Source organism: Cryptococcus neoformans (genome assembly GCF_000091045.1).
Source record: "Cryptococcus neoformans var. neoformans JEC21 chromosome 12 sequence".
NCBI classification, from domain to species: domain Eukaryota; kingdom Fungi; phylum Basidiomycota; class Tremellomycetes; order Tremellales; family Cryptococcaceae; genus Cryptococcus; species Cryptococcus deneoformans.
Window position 1 is genome coordinate 491,444 of NC_006681.1, and position 17,843 is coordinate 509,286.

At 47.0% G+C, this 17,843-nt stretch overlaps 5 protein-coding genes and 1 non-coding gene across 7 annotated transcripts in view; 3 read left to right on the top strand and 3 right to left on the bottom strand.

Annotated features, from left to right (window-relative positions):
- Nucleotides 1-104: 104 nt before the first annotated feature.
- On the top strand, nucleotides 105-4,038 carry CNL05360 (conserved hypothetical protein). Its single transcript, XM_024658184.1, has 11 exons — nucleotides 105-214; nucleotides 258-362; nucleotides 434-450; nucleotides 502-524; nucleotides 580-902; nucleotides 947-985; nucleotides 1,036-1,412; nucleotides 1,465-1,494; nucleotides 1,543-3,108; nucleotides 3,161-3,649; nucleotides 3,699-4,038. Exons 1-11 carry the CDS (start codon nucleotides 178-180, stop codon nucleotides 3,972-3,974), a joined length of 3,282 nt encoding a protein of 1,093 aa, XP_024513854.1. The 5' UTR covers nucleotides 105-177; the 3' UTR covers nucleotides 3,975-4,038.
- Nucleotides 4,019-6,200, bottom strand: CNL05370 (hypothetical protein). The gene is made up of 6 exons (XM_024658185.1): nucleotides 5,918-6,200; nucleotides 5,783-5,858; nucleotides 5,396-5,732; nucleotides 4,889-5,341; nucleotides 4,404-4,835; nucleotides 4,019-4,351 (listed from the first exon to the last, which is right to left on the bottom strand). The coding sequence occupies exons 1-6, from the start codon at nucleotides 6,125-6,127 to the stop codon at nucleotides 4,051-4,053; spliced, it is 1,809 nt and encodes a 602-aa protein (XP_024513855.1). The 5' UTR covers nucleotides 6,128-6,200; the 3' UTR covers nucleotides 4,019-4,050.
- A 116-nt stretch (nucleotides 6,201-6,316) lies between these two features.
- Nucleotides 6,317-6,406, top strand: CNL05380. Its single transcript has one exon. It is a non-coding gene; the product is annotated as a tRNA-Val (tRNA).
- A 146-nt stretch (nucleotides 6,407-6,552) lies between these two features.
- On the top strand, nucleotides 6,553-9,143 carry CNL05390 (cAMP-specific phosphodiesterase, putative). The gene is made up of 8 exons (XM_568076.2): nucleotides 6,553-6,966; nucleotides 7,028-7,086; nucleotides 7,146-7,275; nucleotides 7,337-7,705; nucleotides 7,761-8,115; nucleotides 8,163-8,278; nucleotides 8,336-8,505; nucleotides 8,562-9,143. The coding sequence occupies exons 1-8, from the start codon at nucleotides 6,779-6,781 to the stop codon at nucleotides 8,567-8,569; spliced, it is 1,395 nt and encodes a 464-aa protein (XP_568076.1). The 5' UTR covers nucleotides 6,553-6,778; the 3' UTR covers nucleotides 8,570-9,143.
- Nucleotides 9,144-9,652: 509 nt separating this feature from the next.
- Nucleotides 9,653-13,789, bottom strand: CNL05400 (cell wall organization and biogenesis-related protein, putative). Its single transcript, XM_024658186.1, has 18 exons — nucleotides 13,549-13,789; nucleotides 13,468-13,504; nucleotides 13,185-13,397; nucleotides 13,091-13,128; nucleotides 12,942-13,038; nucleotides 12,809-12,894; nucleotides 12,663-12,754; nucleotides 12,545-12,603; nucleotides 12,329-12,471; nucleotides 12,210-12,278; nucleotides 11,894-12,160; nucleotides 10,795-11,841; nucleotides 10,681-10,742; nucleotides 10,447-10,633; nucleotides 10,222-10,393; nucleotides 10,065-10,167; nucleotides 9,923-10,009; nucleotides 9,653-9,872 (listed from the first exon to the last, which is right to left on the bottom strand). Exons 1-18 carry the CDS (start codon nucleotides 13,685-13,687, stop codon nucleotides 9,699-9,701), a joined length of 3,072 nt encoding a protein of 1,023 aa, XP_024513856.1. The 5' UTR covers nucleotides 13,688-13,789; the 3' UTR covers nucleotides 9,653-9,698.
- A 4,026-nt stretch (nucleotides 13,790-17,815) lies between these two features.
- CNL05410 (conserved hypothetical protein) overlaps nucleotides 17,816-17,843 on the bottom strand; it is a 2,280-nt gene continuing 2,252 nt past the window's right edge. For both annotated transcript variants that reach the window (XM_568080.2, XM_568079.2), the window contains exon 8: nucleotides 17,816-17,843. This exon is cut by the window's right edge and continues 1,018 nt beyond it. The gene's annotated coding sequence lies outside the window, so the exon portion shown is untranslated.

The window sequence follows — 17,843 nt, forward strand, 5'->3', positions numbered from 1 at the left end:
TTCATGTTTCATCAGTAGTTGACACACATCGGCGATGGCCGCCCGAGAGACGTCATCATACTCTTCTTCTTTCTATCTTCAGTTATTTCGATATCCTCATCGGTTGTTGTTTATCCTTTGGAGAATACAAGGATCGAATGCTTATGGCCACTCTCATGTCGATAAGATACCTCTAAAATGCCAGATTTACTCACACCACAGGCTCTTGCTACCGGTAAGAGTTCAACGGGTAGATGCAGGGCTGATCATCATGATAGCCGGTCCGCTCTTGCTCGACACCCTTTTCAAGCACTATCTTTCTCCACGACAACATTCGGATGATGACAAGAATAAAGCGAGGGAAGACCTCATGTACGATGAAGGTGTGTGCGATTGGATGCCATCATTATGTGATATTGAATAATTCGCCTCAAAAGCTGACAATTAGTATAAGCCTTTGTGCTCATGAAGGTTGGTCACTTGTAATGTTGATCCCGCCCTTTGTATACTGACATGACACAGACATTCCTCGAAATGGCTACAAAGTAAGTAGAAGTCAGTTATTTGAGAAGGTTCTATCTTAACAGTTGCTGCCCTCAGGCATCCTGTTGCTGCATTGCAGCGCTTTGGCCAAGTTCGCACATTATCTCCACCGTGGGTCGCTGTACACCGCGTTCAAGTCCCGTTTCCTTCCCTTCAGTTGGCCGCTGAATACATGATCACTGCCTTTGGGGGCGAAGAAATGGCTTTCAAGGTGGCTGGCGGTACAAAATGGTGGCAAGTTCGTGCCGGGCAGGGCGTCGAGGCCGAGTGGATCGTGATGAAGAAGGATTGGAAAGATGTGATCGCAGAGGAGAAGAAGGAAAAGGGGAAGAGGAAGGGGAAAAAGAAAGAAGCTGAAGGAGAGCCTGAAGATAATGAATGTACGCTCAGACGAGTCCCCGAAAGCACAGCTGACGTCTTGCAGTCTTGCCTGAGATGGACCGTCTTCGATGCATGTTGTACAGTAAGACTTGTCATTTATTATGCGGACTTGTTGCTGATACCGTTTGTTAGTTCATGGAGGAGCATACTACTGGGGCTCCATCAACACCCACCGTTATACCATCTGGCGTCATGCCCGTAAAATGCATGGTCGATGCTTTGCTGTCAATTACCGCAAAGCTCCTCAATACCCTTTCCCTTGCGCGATCCAAGACTGCCTTGCAGCCTATCTTTATCTGATCAATCCGCCCCCTGGAGCACCGCATCGCCCAGTCGACCCTAAGTCCATCGTGCTGGCCGGAGACTCTGCGGGCGGCGGACTTTGTTTGGCGTTGCTGCAGATCCTGAGAGATACACCAGGCCTGGAGCTACCTGCAGGTGCGGCTTTGCTGAGTCCCTGGTCAGATTTAACCCATAGTTTCCCAAGCATCTTGCAGAACACAGCCACTGTAAGTATAGCCATGATTTAGACCTCTATGCTCATAGAAAAACCAATAACAGGATATTGTTCCACCATATAGTTTCATACACGTAAGCGCCTGCTTATGGAATGTCATATCTTGATCTAACGTGCCATAGAAACCGTCGTCTCTCTGGCCTCCGCCTCCTCCTACCGTGACCCAGGCGGTCCAGTCTCGCTTACGGTCAAGAGTCAAAGAAGCCGCCGCTCGCGTTCGTGATCATGACAAGGAAGCAAAATCCAGAGAGAGCCATTCAGAAGGGACCAAAGGAGATAAGCTGTATTCGGTTGTATCGCGAATATCGGCACGTTCTCATGGCAAAGCTAACGAGGGACATGAAAACGCCGGAGGTGATTCCAGGATAGAAAGCCCCAATGCTGTTCATGCTTCTGCCCCTACCGGTGTAGAAGCATCTGACCCGTCTACTTCTCCATCCTCGACGCTTCATCCGACAACTTCCTCTCCTTCAGACCCGAAAGCTCATCCTGCTCCCAGAGAAGGCCCGCACAATCCTTCATTCGCCAATCCCGCATCCTTATTTTCCACTTTAGTACCACCTTCTCCTAATGAGACACGACCCACAACCCTTGCCCAATGCACCACTCCTCTTTATTTGAAGGTCAAAGACGAGAAGGTTGTGCTCGATACTCAGATTCAAATCTACGCCACAAATGCGCAATTGTGTCACCCATGGGTGTCTCCCGTTTTGGGATATTTGGGCGGCTTACCGCCGTTGTATATCATGTGTGGTGATAAAGAAGTGTTGAGAGACGAAATCATCTATTTGGCCCACAAAGCAGCCAATCCGTCGGCTCATCCTCTGCGACCCGACGTCGTAGCCCTTTTGCCTTCCCTCGAGGGTATCGAATCGCGCTACGGCCCAACGAATGTGCATCTTCAAGTCTACGACGGGGTGTGTCATGACCTCCCGCTTTTTTCAATGACCACAGCAGCTAGAGGGTGTTTCCGAGCTATTGCGAGCTTTGCGAGATACGTGACGCCGAGTACACCTGGGAGCCTCTACATCGGGAGAAATTCTAACGCTGCAGAAGAGAGTGAGATATCTACTCCTGCCACTCCGAATACTCTCATCACCCCCATCGACCCAGTCGATCCAGAGAAACACAATAAAATTCTTGGTGCCCCCATGGATTCTTCCCCCGTACAAGTTACCCCTCGTTCATCTCAAGCCAGTCTACGTCCTCCTGGAGTTACTTCCATGCCTTTGCGTCGAACAGAACCTTTGTTATCTGAGATCCCAAGCTTGTCTGGGCTCGCTATGCACGACAATGATCGATGTTTCGAGGAAACAGTTGAACTCGAAACGACCCACGGAAAAGTCGATGGAATGAAGGAGAAGAAGAAGAATGAAATGGGTATACTACCCCTTCGTCGGAGAACGAGTCTCCCTGAAAGTTCCACCCCTTCCGGAAGCGGACCACAAAGTACAGCCATGACTCCCACTGCTAGCGCCACCGGCGATCAAGTCCTTGGTGACGAAACAGGCCCCCGCTTCGCCTTTGGAGCCGGTGATCAAACGAAAAAGGATAAGGGGAAGAGCGTGGAATTTGAAAAGCGAGAAGAAGAAGCGAAAGAAGAAGGGGAAGAAGGATTCTCGGGGCTGAATGACTCGAGAGCAAAGAAGGGAGAAGCAGGTTGGCCAGGGATTTATCGTGGAGACAACGTGTGTCCCTCAACCTTTCAATGAACTGCGTCGCTGACACATTCACATCTAGCCTTTCACGGATCATATGATCCGCGAACGAGTTTCCAACACCGGCGTGACACGACCTCTGACTCCTCCGTCCGAGATCCAAGCACTTACTATGCCCCGTGAAGAGATCGGTAAGATTAAAGAAGGTCCTGCCATGCGATACATCAACGGGCAAACGCTTTGGGATAAGAAGTACAGAAGAACGGGAGAAAGGGTGAAGAAGAGGCGCGAGAGGAATTTACTGCAGGCGCATAAGGCTGGAGAAAAGATTGGAACAGGACTTGACGGTGTCATAAGGGAAAGTATGAGGGCTGAGAAGGCAAAGAAGAGGAAGGAAATCATTAAGGAAAAGATCAAAGGGAAAAAGTCGTACGAAGAGGATGAAGAAGAAAGTGAAACCGAGAGTGCAGTGGAAGACGAACCAACAACTGTGAGAACCAGCATGACTTGGACGTGGGCGTTGAAGGGTGAAGCCCCTCCTCCGAGCGCTATCGTATCTCGGCGTGATTTCGCAAGTCATTAACCTCTCATTAGGCATGCACCAGCTGACCATCAATTAGTCTGAAGCGCGTCAGTTGGCTCTGATGGCCGATCGTATTGACTCTCCAGCATCCCATTCCACACCTCTACACGGGCTTAATATCTGGGTTGGGCTAGCGGGGTTCTTCAGTACCAGTGCAGAAAAAGAAAAGACCAAGGCGGTCTTGAAGCAAGTCAAAGAAGAAAAAGGAAAGAAGGCTATATCAGTTGAAGATGATGCAGGCGAAGTTGGAGAAACAAAGAAAAGTAGAGGAAAGGTTTGGAAAATGTTCCGTTGGGGTTGGGGCAAGAAGTGATAAATTGTAAGAAATATAGAAAGTTTTAGAATCAAGAAATAAATGCAGATGATTCTATCCATGGTCATTATCCAGTTTACTTCTTCCCTTTCTTATCTCCCTCATCCATTATCCATCTCTTCGGCACACCTCTTTCGACCAAGGCTTCCGTGATCAACTTCTGTTGGCTACCTTGTACCAGTACCTCTTGTAGGCCCAATTTCGGGGATACCCCTTCTCTCGGCTGGATTGAGGCGCTTCCGGCGCACCGCTTACGCATGTCTTCGGCGAAAGACTCGATGTCGACGTTAAAAAGTTCCAGGCCTGTGACATGTGTGACTGTTCTACGACCCCCACGAGATTTCACTGTCATGGTTATTGGCTGCAAAGCACCCTTCCTATGAAGCAGCGTATTAGCGTTTGTGGTGTGAAAAGTGGCGCACCGCTTACTTGATGGTACCGCCAATAGACACTACCCAGCTGACCCCGTTCTTCAGCTTATTGATAATTTCATCCCTCGCCATTTTCTCGCCCGCCTCCGGCTTTTTGATACCCACAGCCCTCCCCAGCTCATCATCAAGCAAGATGAATCTATGATTAGTCGGGTGCAGGAGGTTATGAGACGTGATATATCCATCGACAGCCTGTTTAAGCGCAGAAGGGGAGTGATAATCAGATTTGGAGATGCCACAGGCTTCCCAGAAGCTAATTGCACCGCCTGCAGGTTTCCATAACTCTTCGATGTCAAGCGATTGCTTATATCCGCTAGTTGGTTGGTCCGACGCTGCTTCCCGAGCAGCTTTTTTAGCGGCTTTAGTTTCTTCCTGTGCTATAGTCATATAGTCCACATGGGCTTGTAAAGATGGATGTCGCGAGTCGAAGCTGTAAGTGTCATCATTAGTATCTTGAATGGCATGAACAGACAATTGACCAACCTCACAACAGTGACTTCCCCCTTGCTTTCCTTGATTTTCACTATACCTTCCTTGCCCGCTTCTTTCATCCATTTGGCCAGCCTTTTCCATTCAGACTTGCCAATGACTACCTCGTCTCTTTTTGCTTGAGGTATGTGTGCCGGTCTGGAAGGAAGAATATGAGATGAGTACAGGAGAGAAGCAGACATGGGGAATGCAGAAGGTTGTAAACCGGAGAGGGCTTGGAGAAGGGAGAGAGAGAGAAGAGAGGATATTTCCGAGGGGGATAACGAAGTGGAGACCGGCATTGATGCTTTGGCGTCGTCTTCCGCTGATATGGACAGATGCTGTACTGCAGGCGGTGATGAAGATTTAGGAATCGGTTCGGATCCTTCTGGGGGAGCTATTAGGGGGTTGTGGGGTGGTGGAAGGATGAAAGTCGACAGTGTGGGCTTTGAACCAAGATCCCATAAGCTTGACAACGACATTAGTATGGCATAAAACGATCCTGGAAGCCAAAAAACTGACTGATCGTCGATAATACAGAGTATATCTGAAAATTTCCCTTCCTCCCGATCACCTCCATCCATCAAATGGTCTAATCTTCGCTCCCAAGCGCCTTTCATTCCGCCTTCAGCAGCGACCCGCCCAACACCAATATAATGGACATTATCATCTTTTGTGGGTGATGTGACAAAGGCAACAAGCTGATTCTTTTTTACTGCAGGAAGTCGGTGGGGTTTATCGATGTTACGAACTGCAGGAATGAACAACGGGGCACCAGTGAGGATAGGCGGCGGCAGAGGATGATATATTTGGATAATTGGCAAAGGAGGTCGGGGAAGTGGCAATGCGAGGAGAGACACTAAGGAGCAATTATAAGCAGCCAGAGCAGATGAACAAATAGCAACGAACATGTTGGGATATACTCCTTGGAGTTTCGACCGAGAGTCATCCATAACGGATCACCATTAGGAGACAGCCAGAATGTCTAAGAAAGATAGATTAGCTGCCTAAAAACATTGACGAGCGACTATTGATATTACATACACCTTCCAAACCAGTACTAGTTTCGAATGTAGCGGTCCTCACACCTTCTGGAAGAATAAGTTTGTTCAATTCCTTCTTGCTATTGTCGTCCATCCCATCTTGGGGTAAGAGAGAAGGATATTGTTCCAATATGGCAGAGAGTAGCTGACGACGAGCCGACGAACGTATTGGCGTTGCGTTCGACTGGTGAGCAAGAGGCTTTTTGAACATTTTCGGAACGATCAAAGAATATGAAAATATGGGAATAGCTTGAGGTTGGACAATAGCGCTGATATTAGTCGCCCAACGGACGAACAATAAGATATAGAAGAGACGTAAGTTATAGAATTATACGTAACCTGTTCAATGGTTACAGTGCAGTACAGATATTAAACACCAACGCCATGTTTTCCATAAAATGGTCACGTGATGGAGTTGGTCACCATACCTGTCTAACATTCACCTGAATGTCTTCACAGGAGGTCGGCGGTTCGATCCCGCCCGGGATCATGGCTTTTTTTTTAGTTCTTGACTTAAAATGCCCAATAAATTACTCATGTGCATGCTGATTTGAAGCAAGACGGCGGACGATGTACATGAGGCATTGCTCACGTCAGCGGCTTTTCACAATCAATCATGTTCTTTAATGTTAGACAGTCAAATTCTTTAAGCTTCATAACCTCTTTTCGTCTATCCTATTATCGCAGCATCACGTCAGTGTAACCTTGTGTGGGACATGTTCCTGAAAAACCAGATTCGACTTGTCGAGCATCAAACCAGTTGAGCCCTAAATAAAATAATTAATGAGCCACTAGCCGCAGATCCCATCTCTTTTATGCTCCCACGTCAACCACATCAACAAAAAACAGTACCCCCGCTTGGATGGGAAACGGAACTCAATTTCGATCCCGGATAGATATCTCTGCCACAGGGAAGACAACCGCCGCTCGAGCGAGTGAACACAATTCAATGAAAGGATTTCAAGACGTCATCGACCAAACATCAGAGCCGGCCTTCGAGATCGTAGTCTTGGGAAGTGGTGGTGGACCCTTAGAGACAGATTGCGCCGGGCAAGTCTACTCCATCATAGGGCAAGCAACCGAAGCTCATCCTTAAGCGCCTGTTTTATAGGTACCTGGTGAAAGCTATTGACCAACGCTGGGAGGATGGTATCCTGGGGCTAGAAGGAGGTCAGTGCTGCTGATGCTTTCAGCTGGGGGAAATAAGATACTCAGGGTGTTTCTCACAGGCTCAGGCTTGGGCGCTCTTTCAGCCTTGTTTTCTTCGCAATCCCCAGATACTATGTTCCCTGGTATCACTTTTCCTACGGACTACAGCACTCCTTTACTCCAGGCTTCTTATGTCTTTTCCTTCGTATCGTAAGCTCAGCCACTAATGCTCGAAAGGGATACAGGATCGACACTGAATGAATGGCATCAGGGGCTATCTCATCACGCATGCTCATCTTGACCATGTCCAGTCTTTGATCATGCTTACGGGTTCAGCACCTCCCCGGCCCAATCTCGCAGCCTCCACCTGCGCCTCTGTTTCGCAACCTTTGCCTCCTCTGTGCCCCATTGTATACGGAACTACAGGAACATTGGAAAAGCTGTCAACAGCATACACTGGTCAGATATGGCCTGAGCTGGTAGCTTGGGTTCCAGGACACAATGAGGATCGCAAAACAGAAGCGCCAAAGAAGCGAAGAAAAGTGAATCAAGCAGACAAGCATACAAAATCCAAATCTCCTGAGTCTGATACGCGACTTCCATGTAACAAGAATTCAACTGCTTCATTAGTACTATCACCGTAAGTCCTTTTCTGGGACCGGTTGCCGAAACTGCCCTCAACTTTTACGCCATAGCCTACAGACGAACAGCCCCCCTCAATCACTAATTGGCGCTCCTTCCTTAGGGGTCAGGCTATACCCCCTAGTTCATGGAAGTACATCCAAAGAAACTTACGAGTCTTCTGGTGCATTTATCCGACATATGCCATTACCATATCTTTCCCCCAAACCAGTGACCAGCGTTCGCTCAAGACGAAAGCCAGTGGAAGGCAAAGAATTTCTTTTTTTGGGAGATATGGAATCGGCCTATAGGAAATCAGGAGAAAATGGCACGCATCAGGAACTAAGAGCCAAGGCCGGTCGACTAAACTCCGTGATATGGGAAGAAGCGGCAAAGTCATGGATTGAAGGACGGTTATGTGGTATATTTGTAAGTCTCTTTCGTACTATCAGACCTGTTGCTGACGTTTCTTGAAGATTGAATGCTCGTATGATTCAAGTCGACTAGGACAGCACATGTACGGCCACCTTTCTCCCCCCGCAGTCTATCATGAGTTGAAGGTACTTGCTGGTCATGTTAGCCGAACAAAAACGTGAGTTGACCCATCTTTCTTATCGCAACTCTTGGCTTATCAATTCAACCGAGGCAGAAGGCCACTTGATGGTCTGAAAATATTCATAACACATATTAAGGAAAGCCTCGTTCCCCATCCTGAAGGTAAAACCCAACATGAGATTATAATGGCCCAACTGCAAGAGTTGGAAAAAGATGGGAAATTAGGCGTCGCATTCATTCGCCCAGTAAAAGGCGATCGCATAAGTGTGTTCAGTTGACACCAAGCGGATTACAACCAGATCAATGCTGACGCTGGTTAGTCCTTTAGGTTGTATTAGTATGTTCGAAGTTGTAGAATGGGAGATGAGCTGGGGGAGTCTATAATCCTATTTCCATGGGCTGCTTGCAGTTTGCAATCATATTGTTTTCGCATGATAAGGAAAAAGGGACTATCTTCTCAAGTTCTATTTCAACATTACAAATCCTTCCTGATGGCATCAGCAACGGTGTCGGCAAACTTACTCATAAATTTCCACCACCATTCTAGAGAAATTCCATCTGCATGGCGATCGGCGTGCTTTGACACTAGGGCAAGATAGCCATATACACCATCGTTTTCAATTGCTTCTGCAGTTGCTTTAGAACTGATATTGCCACCAGTAACACGAGCAGTCGGATTGAGAGTATCAAGAAGGAAGATACTACATACGTACAGAACAAGTACTATATAACCTGCTCCGCACCAACTACAAGGATATATCTATTTACGTTAATACAGTCGCTCAACTGCTCAACTCCATCGAGAATAATTTGAGGCCATAGAGGGTCGGAATGATGGGATATCATTGGACATGATAGTTGGTAGATGTGTCGAAACGCAGCTGACGAAAGCGACAATGATAATCAACCGAAGAAGATGCGTATGTAACGAATGAGCGCTGAGGGATTAATACATGAGAGCATTTCATTAATCTTCATGACTTTATGATTTCATGGTCACATAATGACGCAGTAGTAGTTACTGTTGATCTTGATGCTGACGTCCATAGGATTTGCCTGGAAAGATGAGTAACTTCTATGATATCAAGATGGACAGAAGAAGGCGAAGAATGTAATCATGGTTCCTTCGTTCGAACGAAAGGGAAAAGCGCGTCGCGTTTAATTTGAATATTCGCTGTCAGTCACGCAAAGACTGGATTTGGCTTTTTCGCTGGCTATGGATCACTTGATATCGTGCCATTAGTAGCCTACGTATATTTGGTGGTAGGTATAATTGAGTGATGGGTTCTCCATTTTGAAAGGGGGGAACTCTTATCCGTCTTCGTAAAAACACAGTGATAATAGAGCTCGGAGGATTGCCTTCTATCAATTCTATTAGGGAGCAAAGTTTCACGCAGAATTTTTACAGTATAGAATACATAATGTAAGCCCTTCTGAATGTGATCTAATCACACTTCTTAAATTCTTTCTACAGCAGCAGATTCGAAATCGTTCGACCAGTCCCATCCGTAGCCCCTTAACTGACTTTGAACTGGAGGCATGTAATAGAGAGGACCATCCCAAACGACATAACGATGCCCTCTGGCACCTTTGCCTCTGAACATGCTCGGCATACGCCACGGTTGTGGGATCTAACGGCATGATATTAGTGTCGCAGTGAGCTAACGTTGTCTTTACTCACGTCATTTTCCCCGATATGCCAATATAACTCCTGATTGTTCTCGTAGACTACACGCTCTCCAGGTTTTGCTAACATGAACTTGCCAACCTGTTCCGTGCGTAGAATCAGCATCAATGGATGTGACGATAATAATATGGCCGACCTGCAGCTCAGTGTCCGTGATGTCGCTCTCGTGGACTCGGGCAAACGCAATCCTCCATAAACCTCGGAAAGCTATGTATTCGCACCATCGCCATCGATCGCCGCTTTGATAATACGCTGAATTTAGCTCCCGTGATCAAATGGAAGATGATGCTTACATTTCGATATCCCACATCTTTCCATCCTCCATCAATATCTGGTAGGGCCATGGCCGACGATCTCCCGTTCGAGTGACAAGATAGCCCAAGAACACGGCTGGAGTACTTGCGGTCGAGCGAAGGATGCGTGCAATCTCGGTGGTCTGTAGTTCTCTATCCAAAAGATCTTCCTCTGCGACGGATGCGTAGTCAGCCCCGCAGGTAGCATCGAAAAGCTTGACTCACCTTGGCCGTTATGAGATACCATAACATTGACCTCCTCACCATGGATATCTAGAGTTGCAAAGATGGCAGGAGCCAGCTCTCCATGTGGAGACGGTAAAAGGTGGTGGCTAGAGTTGACAATAGGGAATTTGGAAAGAAGGGCTGCACCCCAAGTGTGTTTGTTGGGGCCGGGGCCAAGATCGACATACTATTCGAAGGTTAATATATAATTATAGAGAACAAGCAATTACCCACGTAGCCCAAGTCTTCGGCGATAGAGCGAGTGAGATCCCGATTCCCATACACAAATCGGTGTACTATAGCTGCAAGTCAGCATTGACTTGACATGATTTAGTATAAGTGGCTCACAATCGGTTTCCAGAAGTCCCAATACATCAACCTGCATGTCCCTCACCAACTCCCGCATCCTTCTCTGACTGTCCCTTCCCTCCTTATCCACGCCAAAATGCACTGTCCAGATACCTCCAGAGAATATTCGGTGTTCGGGATAGTATGGCAATGGCTTCTCTGTGGGTACTTGGGAGTAGCCGAAGACGACGCTGAATATTGACAAAAAAGCGGAAGCGATAAGGGTGAACTGAGTGACGGCCCTGGTCCTACGTTGAGTACGTAAGGGTAGTTCGGAGGCGGTAGGTAATACCAAGTTATTACTTGCCCAAGCTCCAATAGCTGTAGCGAGCATACAGCCACCCAAAATCAAATCAGTTCGTTCGCGAAGGGTCCAGCCCAATGGAACGAACGCGTAGGCAGTCGTGACTACCGATGCGACATCAAAGATGATTTTTACCAGTAACGCATTGCCGAATGTAGTCGCTGGATTGCAAGCTGAGGCGGCTCGGATATACGCTGGAGTGATGCTGGTGAGGTACGTGGTAAGCCCAAGGCCTCCATAGAAACCAATCCAATCAGGGTAAAAATAGAGCACATAGGCACTTATGCAACCCAACAAAGACCATGCTGAGGTAAGGGAAAATCGTGGGGCTATAAGGCCGGCAGATGCAGCAGCAATCACAAATCCAGCGTGCGGATGGAGAGTAGGTCCTTTTATAGGGTATCCGGTCCATGTCCACGAAATGATTGTGCCCGCGTCCATCATGAACGTCTGCAGAAGGTGGATAAGGGTTCCAAGACCGATAGTAATTAATCTAGTGTGCATCTTGGTTGGGAGTGGCCTTGGAATTTGTTTCTCTGTTTTCTTAGAGGAAGAGTCGACCAAAGGAGATGCAGGATGCAGGTCGGTCGGTCGACAGGCAAATTCCGCGAGGCAGATAGTTGCCAGAACAAGACCAGTCTTGTTCCAGCCACCCGAAGCCTCGTTCACGAGGCACCAAAACGGGTTGGTTGACTTGTTAGCGTACTTGAGAAGCATAACGATCACCATACCCAACCCAATGACTTGGCTCAACATCAGCAATAAAATCGGATCAAAGTTCGACAGTCAACCCACTCTGTCCCTCCGCAATCATCTCTTGAGAACCTTTCACCCTTGTCCAAGTCCCAAACATGGCTGACCATCCCGCCCAAGTTCCGATTGTCACGCCTAATAATCTGGCCGCCGGCCAAGGGAAAAAATAACAGCCCATACCACAGATAACTGTAACTATACGTTGGGTGATCTGACCATCGCGCGAAACCAGGTAACGATGCGCAGATTTGAAGGCAAAAAGGTACCCTGCAAGATTGGCGGCAAGGGCGAATTCAGAACCAGCCAGGGCTGAAACATTGGGTTAAGAGCTTGTTCGGATTATCCATAACACACTCACCTAGTTTCCATACCGACCAGTAGAACAACTGAAAACCAAGCCCGGTGAATACCGTCCAGAAACAAATGGCTGCTCAATGATCAACTGCTGAGCTTATATTAACATTGCTAATCACTTGCCAAAGTAAACATCACTGAGCCAAGCGACAGCCTGTCTCCATGCTGGAGACGGTTTTCCCACCCCTTGACTAGTCCAGTCTATATGGATCTGGTCCTCGAGATGCTCGGGAATAGATGGCTTCGCGAGGTAGAACGCACTTTGTCTACAGGCACTCGAACGAGATGATATATGCTGTTTAGATCATGTGCCTTGCTTCGAAATATCAACAAACCCACCCTGCATTTTCAGCGATTCCGATTTGAGACGAAGGAGAAGAAGTGTCAATGAAAGTAATCTAAATGGTGTTGAGCTTTGGGTACTAGATACCTTAAAGGGTGATTTCAAGATGCCTACCTGAAGATGGTTCAGTTCCAAGACAGAAAGCGCATCAAACGCAAGATCCCAGAAGACAAGAGACCATTCAAACATCGAGTAGTAAGTGTAAGCTAGTTCCCCTCGTGTAAGCTTAGTTTCCAAATATGATAGTAAAGCAGACGTACCTCCGGGTATTCTGAGAGCGGAATGTCGATAGTAGAACCACATCAAGGGAGGGATTGTGGCCAGAAATCCATAGAAGGGAAGACGCCTGTATGGCTGTAAGCTGGCGATACTCCCATCCAGACAGAAACGTACCTCTTGTGCTGGGAGTCACGATTCGCATTTCCAGATGATAAAAACATCCATGGGACGGTAAGAAGGAGATAGAAGATCATGAATAGATCATGCAGGTCTTGAAAACATATAGCACATATTATTTCGAAAATGGTACAAATGGCACTTACCATGCTGGTCGCGAGAAGTGATATATACCCATCCTCCACTACGTGTAAGCTCTCATTAGCAAACATACTTCGCTTTCCGGGCCGATGTTTTTACCAGCATAAGGTCCTAGCCACGCCCACTAATAGCTCGATATCCACCAAGACCGCTGATGATCTTTCGGCATTTCTAATATTGCCAGAATGAGTGCTAGTCTGTGGTGGATTTCGGTGAACTAGCCATTGCACGAGCAGAAGAAAGAAGCGTGGAGTTGCACAAAGAGCAATCAAGATGTGAAATGGGGCTCTTGGAGGGGCATGGTCACCTATACTACTTTGCATCAACAAAAGTACGCAGCTCTCTCTTATGCTGGGAAATAGTTGCTGGGCGAAGGACTCACGTAGCCGAGACTGACGGGAACCATTCAACTGGCCATTCTGAAGGACGATCAGCGTTGTTCAAAGATTACTCCTCCACTTACTAGCAACGGAGTTTGTGCACAGGGGCTGCCATAGACCGCTAGCCCATCCTACAAATAGAGTGACCGCAAACGCTAGTGACCCGATGAGGGTATGTGCTTGCGTGACCCATTTGGCAGGGAATGCGAGGAGAACTGTCATCTTCTGCACAGCTTGAGCGATCCCTCAATGTGGGCCCTTTCTGCTCTGTTGTTTGCTTCCTGACGACTGTGGGTGCTGATGTCGGTAAGACGTCAAACCTTTACTCTCAATCGATGTCGGGAATGAGAGACCTATCGCCCCAAGGCACGCAGCGGATCTCGGTTGTTTTGTCGATGCGATGTGTTAATTATTTAATTAACCAGTTCCTCGGTCCAACGACCTCGGCCGCCGGCGGTGCCTGACTATGCATTTGAACTTAAATAATCCTCACTTCGTTCCACGCATTGTTGCAACAACACAATCATTTCCCTTACTACTTATCGATGTACATCATTATCACTGCTATATAACGTTCTACCCTCTAGCCATCTTGACTATAACTCTGTTACACCACTTAAACTGCAACTGGCTCCAGGCTACGCAACTACAACGGCGCTTTTGCTAAGGCGTCTATTGGCTTTCAAACATCAAGCAAGATCAATAATCCGTCTGGGGATCCAAAAGGATTATGATGTTACGCATCTACGGCCGATTTCATCATCCTATCGGGACTTCCATCAACAGGAGACACACTTGTTTATGGTCAGGTCTGTGTCTCCAGCTTTAGAACGAAGATAGCAGAGCCCAGTAACGTCAGAAGGACGGATGGATCAATTGAAGCAGGGAAGGGCTGAAATGAAGTCTTAATGGAAAAAGACAGGCAACATCTGAGTACATGATATCAATAAGCCCTACTCCCCCAACCCATTTTATCAACCAGCCCCCTCTGCGACTCCTCGCTCGAGTCTGATTCCATCCCTTAGAATATGGGGACAGACATTCCGAAGCGTGTTGAGGATGTTACCTGGCAAGCCATATCATTATACAGTGTAGCATCAAGGGTGGTTTAGTCCAAATTACCAGGACTTCCCTGGCTATCATGATATACTCTCCCGTAGGGATAGTGATTATGTGGCGGAAAAGGTTTAGTAGATATGGTATGCGGTAGTAAGCAGGTATAGTAGGCTGGCACCTTTTTCACCTGTAAAGCAAATTGAACCTTAATAGAAAGCCCCCCATAAGCAAGGTTATTAATCTTTTTCATTGGAAGATTGCTATACAGTTGTAAGGGTACAGAGGAACGATCACGCGAAGGCAGGAGGAAGACAAGGAGGAAGACGGGGAAGCAGTTTGGAATGCCGAGGAGAGAGAGAGAGACAGAGAGGAAGGAGAGAGGAAGAGAAGGAGGACCGTGCAGAAAGGTGTTAGGGAAGACAGAGGTATGAGCGTAGGATGTAGGGAAAGTGTGAGAAAGATTAGTCAGCTCGTAGAGCTAGAAAAGATGTAAAAGGCGTAGCCTTTCGAGTAGAAAAATGCATAGCCCGAAGCAGCTTAGTCTTCTCGAATTCCCTAGCTCAGCCACCGCATCGTCAACATATAGTGTCTCCAGCACACCTGAATACAAACGACCGAGAACACGAAACTAAAGTAGCATCAGGTGCTTTTTTCGAACTCTACGATCTCGAGGGACGGAGGACAGTGACACCAGCAGCCTCTACAACATTGCAAGCTTACAAGTTTGTAAAGATGCAGGCATTAAAGCCATGAGGTGGGCGAGCTAAAAAAACCTAATGTGGCGAACACCATTCCATAGACTTTAGCATTTAAGACGAGACTCTACCCGATCACAGCCTTAAGGAGCGGACACATATCCGACTACTAATATAATCTCTGGCTACTCAATCAAGATCTTTGTCATCAACTGAATATGAAAGAACGCCGGTTGCGGGGGAATTTGAAACTATCAGGTATGATCATGCAGCTCCCATTGCAATTGACGGCACCTTTGTGCTATCAATACAGCGCAGTATTTTATTATTGCGTCATGAATGGCCAACTATTAGGAATCTTCCAATGAGAAAAATCAATGACCTTGCTTCTTTACGGGGGCTTTTTTTAAGGTTGGCACTGGAGGCGGAAGAAGAGCCTGGTACGGAGGTTGTGGATGAAAGTTGCTGTCGAAAGGGAAGAGACGGAATCCAGAAATGTAGTGTCTAGGCAGTGCAGTATTATATATAGAAGGGTGAAGATGGTGAGAGAGGAGATCCTCCGCCCGTTAAGACATGGATATCTTGTGAACCTTTTTACACCTTGCACAGCTTCTCCTCATCTTTAGATCACTCATCTCATATTTCCAGACCAGCTCGGTCTATCCGGGTCTAGCGACATCTCCTCTGGCCGTATCCTCACGCAGTGGCACTTTCCCTCCATCTATTGTAGGACCCCCTCCTCTCTTAGATCTTAGGGAGCGGATGTTTGAGCATGTTCTACATATAGGCCGTTGCTGTGTTTGTATAGGTAGATCATGTGTATCATGCACTTGTCAAGGATGACATGACATCGATGATAATAATGAACAAACCGACCGGCGTCTTCTCGTTTTTCCATTTGTCATGTTCCGCATGCAACTAGTGTCCCGCTTTGAGCCACAATACAATTAAATATTTCCACTTTCTTTCCCAGATTCCGGACTGTTGCTTATAGATTGTAGAGATACATAGAGATGAGTAGTGTGCTAATGGGAGAGTTGAAGTGTTGATGGTGAATGATGCATAAGCGATAGGCTGCAGGGATGACTGATGTGCTAATAATGAATAATGGCGGGGTACTACGTATATTGATAATTAATACAGGCGGAGTAGATTCGCTTCCATGGCTTTTGTTATCGATGACGTATGGATCGACGGCAAGGATGAGGACTCAGGAACAAGGTTACTACTGCAGGAAGGACAAAGAAGAAGACAAGAAGGAAGAAAAAGGCCCGAACGGCGATCGCGTTCTATTATTTTTCCGCTGTTTGCCGATCGGAGAATCATGTTAAAAGTAGGCATGCCAGCCACCAAGCGCGAATGAGGTTAGCAACCCTCCTATACGTATACTGATGTACGTAAGGGCGAGGAGAAAGTTGGTCTGTTCTTTTTGCGCGGGTTCTTCTTTGATTAGATCTGAAAGTACCATGGAAACCTTCTCGCAAATTGCTCAATAATTCATTTCCCATTTCGTGTCTCCACTTCTGACTCATGGATTTGGGTCATAAAAGCCGTGCAACTGCCGCTGAGGTAATGTCATATTCATCAAACCTAAACCCTCCAGACGTTGGCGCAAATCCAAACTGGGTACCAAGGGGACGGCTAGGCCAAAGAAGATCTGTTCGTCAAACTGTCCTGCTATATGCGCGTTTGAACAACGCCAGTCGCTGTCGACTCAGTGGTTCTGGTTATGCTCGGCCCCCTGATCATTCCAGACAAACAACTATTGACCCCAAGCACAGGATCGTGTCAATGATCTGAGATGCTGCCAAGTATCCCTCTTACGTTTGAGCCTCGCATGGATACAAGTGGCAGACTCGTCATCCTAGGCAGACGCCCCACCATCAATGCCTCTCACCACTCGTTTAATCATTCTCTTTTTTTTCCTGCTATAGCACTATACCAACTGCATCGTTTAGACCAAATTACTCTTTGCTTTTCTCAAAAGCCTGAAAGTTCCACACGATTCGCTTGCTAGCCCCATTTTGAGGAAGCTTCAATTGAAAGGGTCATTTTCTCTATCCCTTCCACAACTGCACTGTAGTTCCTCCCCTTTCTTTCAAATTTAGCTGCCGTTGGGACCGACAACGCCTGTGTCCTATCAATTTCTGCTCTTTAATATGGTCAAATTGGCCCTCTTTTTATTTATCCTCCTCGCTTTCGCGGTGTCTATCTCTCAAGCAGCCCAAGCTCCTGTACCAATAGGTGTTAGTCCAAGGGAGGAAAGCCTGTCGAACGCAGAACGATTACGAAGAGGACTACCATTGAAAAAGCCCAAAAGATATTATGATCCAAGGCGGCGTAAGTGGATTACATTTCAATATTCTTGGCGTAAGGACACGTTGCTGAAATAAGTTCTGTTGCTGTCCAGTGCGCCCTCTTAATACTCCTCTTCCTTCTCTCAGTGTGAAAAACACTTAGTGGTAAAAGTCTAGCTATGTGGAAAATAGTCGCTGGTAAAGAAAGGCTCTCACTAGTACGTTGTGTCTTTCCTTTCTTCCGCCTTCCACCGAACAACGCTGACTTTAACGTTGTAAGGATATAGAGGAACGAGAGGAGACTGGAAGAAAGTGAAAGGAAACTGGGAA